The sequence below is a fragment of the Asparagus officinalis genome, chromosome 8 (genome assembly GCF_001876935.1).
Source record: "Asparagus officinalis chromosome 8, Aspof.V1, whole genome shotgun sequence".
Taxonomy (NCBI): Eukaryota; Viridiplantae; Streptophyta; class Magnoliopsida; order Asparagales; family Asparagaceae; genus Asparagus; species Asparagus officinalis.
This window is the reverse complement of record NC_033801.1, coordinates 19,544,181-19,548,806: the sequence shown is the minus strand read 5'-3', so window position 1 is coordinate 19,548,806 and position 4,626 is coordinate 19,544,181. Positions and strand designations below refer to the sequence as shown.

Sequence of the window (4,626 nt, the reverse complement as noted above, 5' to 3'; positions counted from 1 at the left end):
CAAGCTTAGCTAAAACAGGCAGAAAAACCCGCACTCGAGGCGATAGTCTTGATGACGAGATTATCGTAAAGCAGTCAAGTTCATCAATTCAGTAAGGCGGTAGTTCAGTTCGTCAAGTGAACAAATTCAGTTAAGTGAAGAAAAGATGAGGCTCGTTCAAAGTCAAATGCTCCGAATCGGTCGCTTAAAGTCATGCTTGCTTTCGAGATAATGCGGAAAATCGATCGCAATCCCCGAACGAGAAGTACAAGTCATTTTCCGAGCTAGTGAGTTCGGTAATCTAATATCTTTACTTTCTTTCCTGAGCCTGTAGCGCAGGCGAACGTAGTGAGGACGACTGGTAAGGAGTCGGTTCTAGCTTGAGAAGCAGATACGGGTTGCTTCCTTTCATTCTTTTAAGAAATGCAATTTTTCAATCAGATCAGGACCGTACCTCCTTTCTAGGTCTCGTCGCTTTCCCTCGGCGAGTGATGACTTCTTCCAGTTCTCTGCTTAGTTCAGTTCAGAGGAGAGAAAAGTCATTGGTTAATGGTTTCTGATTCAGCTTGACGTATAGTCTGCTTGTAGTATAGCACTAAATTAACGTCATCAATTTCAATCGAGAAAGCAAAAGCAGGAAGAACAGGCGCTGAAAGCCCTTGTTAGCCTTGTTCCTTCACTAATGACATAGCTTACCGACTCTAATCTAATCTTATCTCCAACTCGTACTATCTTTCTCAACTCGAACTGCGACATTTGAAATCGATTCTTTTAAAGTTTTAAGTATTCAACTTTACTCAATAGGGCAACGCTTATAAGAGCTTCGACCTGATCACCTGTCTCGCCTATCCGCAATATCAGGTAATTTAGAGAAGGACTACCGAGCCCTTCGTGAGTCGATTTCCTCCTCCGTTTCAGTCATTTCTAAAGAAGCCCATTGAGCATGGATTCGTCGTTAGAAAGAGATTTGTCAAGCTTCGGCGGATTTTCCGCGTTCAGTAAAGCAATTGAAGAAAACTGTCGATCTTCACTTTAGCCCGATGCTCGCGGTAGTAAGATAAGCCAAGACAAGAAATCTTCTTTCTTTTTAACCTCATTTTTTTTTTTCATTCGGCAGGAGCTGGATGAGAAGAAACTCTAATGTCCGGTTCTGCAGTAGAGATGGAATTAAGAAACAACATCAACTTATACCCAAAAAGAACAGATTTCGTAAACAACATAGAGGAAGAATGAGGAATATCTTGTCGAGGCAAATATATTTGTTTCGGCGATACGCTCTTCAGGCACTTGAAACCCGCTTGGATCACAGCTAGACAAATAGAAGCAGAGCGAAAGAGCAATGACACGATATGCGCGTCGTGGTGGAAAATATGGGTACTTATATTTTTCCCGAAACCTGCTTATGTTACAGTAAGACCTACGGAACACGTATGGGTTCGGGAAGGATTCCCGGAATATATATATAAGTATCCGTTGTAAACCGGGTCGAATACTTTATGAAATGGGCGGAGTCAAAGAACTGTAGCCAGAGCAGCTTATTGAAATAGCTGCGTGCAAAATGCCTATACAAACTCAATTTGTTCAGTGATAGGATGTAGAACTAAACGGGGTCTTGAGGATGAAAAACAAACACAGGTTTCTTTATTTTGCTTTCTGGACAAAAATCTTTCTTTTTTTTCCTCATCCTTTGGATTGAAATAAATTTATTTTCAAAGAAAAATGATATGATTCAACCTCAGACCCTTTTGAATGTAGCGGATAACAGCGGAACTCGAGAATTGATGTGTATTCGAATCATAGGAGCTGGTTAATCACCGATATGCTCATATTGGCACGTTATTGTTGCTGTAATCAAAGAAGCAGTGCCCAATATGCTCTCGAAAGATCAGAAGTAATTAGACTTTAATTGTACGTACACACTAAAAAACTCAAACGTGACAACGGTATGATAATGGGATATGATGACAATGCAGCGGTTGTCATTAATCAAGAATTAAAATCCAAAAGGAACTCGAGTTTTTGGTGTGATCGCTCGGGAATTTAAAGAGTTGAATTTAACTAAAATAGTTCATTAGCCCGAGGTAATTATATAAAATCCTAGTAGTAGAAACTATGAGATAGTAGGATATCTGAAATAGATCAAATTAGTAGATTGTGTCTCACGCATATACTTTTCAGAATTTCATCATTCTGTAAATAAAAATTTTTTTTTTTTCTTTTTAATATAATGGGAGGCACAATAATTATCAGTTCGTCATGGGTAGGGAGACTCTCGCCGATATAATAATTCTATAAGAAATGCTGACATGGATAAAAACGGAACGGTTCGAATAGCATCTACTAATATCGTATCGCCGAAACTTTGTTAAAATACTCCTACAAATAAGGTTTTATTGAAAACGTTCGGAAACATCAGGAAAGTAACAAATTTTTCTTGGTTCAACCTGCTCCTGGTGTTCGAACTTACATTAATGGTCGGCAACATGGTACCTTTTCGGTATGCGTTGCGAACACTTTCATTTATTTTTAGCGTCTCATCTTCTCTGGAGAAGCTAAAATCGAACGGATAGAGCAAAATGGTCCAACTACAGAACTTTCTTTTTCATTACTTCCATGGTCGTGCCTTGTGGCACGGCAGCACCGTACTATTGAAATGGTTCGTCAGTAGAGAATGTTCCCACTGGTGCCCCTTCTTCCATGGTACTATAATTCCTATTCTATCCCTGAATTCCTTTTTTGGTCTATCTACATTCCAGGAAATCTAACGCTCCATGGACAGAGCAAAAAAGTGGAGTGTTGGTCAGAGCAAGCCGCCCTATTCTATTACCAAATATAATTGGGAGAGCTCATCCGCTAGAATGCTTTATTTCGTTTCGTTCGTTCTTCATTTCCTTCTTCTCGAATCCATGGGGGACTTGTCATATTTAGAATCTTTCTGGGCGGCCTGCTCTGTTTACAATTCTTTCGTACTCTCTTCTCTTTACCCCGTGATAGGTCATCGAAGCGTGAGCGGGCGCGGAGAAGGAAAGGCCAAACACTTCGGCCTACCGGGAATGAGCAACGACGAAATGACAAGATGAGGTGCCCGGGCACCCCATATAGAAAGAAGGGTCGAAGGTTTTGGGCCTGTAGCTTTCCCGCCCCCCCTTCGTCGAGTGGTGCTTGTTTGGGGGGTGTGGCGCCAGAAATCGGGCTTGAAGCTCTCGCCTTACCAACGAGCCGACTGCTGATGGCTGTTGGTCACGACTACTACAAAAAAGTGAAGATGAATCTTCCTATTTTACATGGAGGAGTGTGCATCTTTATGTTGGGTGTTCTTCTGTCGTGCGACCCGGTGCTTATGTGCGACCTGTGGCCACGCCTCTATTTGTTCAGGGCGGCGGCGTGAACTCTGATTCGATCGCGGTAATGCAATCCGCCGCTGAGATGCTCAGTGACTCCTTAACCTTGATAGGAAGATGGCTTATTCTCAAAATTCGTGCATAAGGGTAAGGAACTTTGGATGAACTAATGCGAATGGGTGTAAGCCTCGCTGCTCGGAAACACCCAGTGCTGACCACCTGAGAGAGACGAAAGCGCGGGTAATGCCAGTTGGCGAAGTGGCGTTACCTAGTGGTACGCCAAAGAGAGGTCGTGATGATATCATCTACGTCCGTACCGTCTCGTGGAGTAGATCCCGCATCCAACCAACCTTTTTTTACCAGGGAACGGGAGAATTCCACTACCGCTGGCAGCCAGCGGCCGTGAGCGCGGTGGGAACGGGCTTCCCAAAAAGCCAGCCCGCCGGGGTCAGCATAGAATGAAGGGGACGGCCTAAAGTTGTGTTGGCAAAGAAAGCGGGTTGCGGGGATAAAAGCGGACGTGGGACTCGGGTCGGGGCGCAGCGTAACTAAGAGAGCCATTTCATTTAGGGCGAGCATGATCGTAGTTTGGACGGGCACGAGCGATCTGTGTCCGAGCCGATTGGTCAGACGACGACTAACTGCACTTATGAGATTAGTATTAGCCGTCTATCCCGGAATGGACTGGGATAAATTGAAAGAACGCGAAGCGCTATAGGGGCGGTTTTTTGGGGTGGGGAATAAGCTTGTGAAGAAGCAAGCTTATCCGCCGTTTCCTGTCCGTCCGACGCGGCAAGCTGGCTCCTCCCATCTCTCCTCAACTTCCCCCGCGGTCTTCGGGCCCGAGCTGTATGAGGCGAGAAACTCGTCCACGTACGGTTCGGAGGCCGAGCCCACCCCCAGCAATAATGGTGCGGCTTAGGTCAACTAATACGAATAAGATACAGTTCACTCAACGATTGCCTTTGGTCCGAACTCCATATGGGTAAGGAGGCGTTGTTGTTTGCGAGGTCTCGATCATTTACATGGACCCACTTCTCATTCCATTTGTGGTAATTTTTTGATTTATAAACCGTCCCCAACGAGCGATCGGTTCATGTTTGAGCATGATGAATCACTTCGTGTCGACCTGTTGCCAATAAACCTTCCTGCCTAAGATATGGAAAACTGGGCATTTTCTGCATCGGTGGATGAAGAATCACGAACATAAGAATTTCTGGTTTACCATGTTCCCAGAAAAAGATTCTTTTTTTCCATTCGAGAAACGACGAGCACGACTGAAGTGGCTATACATACAAATCCATTT

General features: G+C 44.1%; 1 protein-coding gene across 1 annotated transcript; it reads left to right on the top strand.

Annotated features, from left to right (window-relative positions):
• On the top strand, positions 2,451-3,465 carry LOC109820965 (cytochrome c biogenesis CcmF C-terminal-like mitochondrial protein). Its single transcript, XM_020387163.1, is given in 9 exon segments — positions 2,451-2,476; positions 2,571-2,620; positions 2,623-2,698; positions 2,700-2,824; positions 2,827-2,918; positions 2,921-3,072; positions 3,074-3,111; positions 3,114-3,311; positions 3,314-3,465. Coding segments are annotated over 9 exon segments (909 nt in total).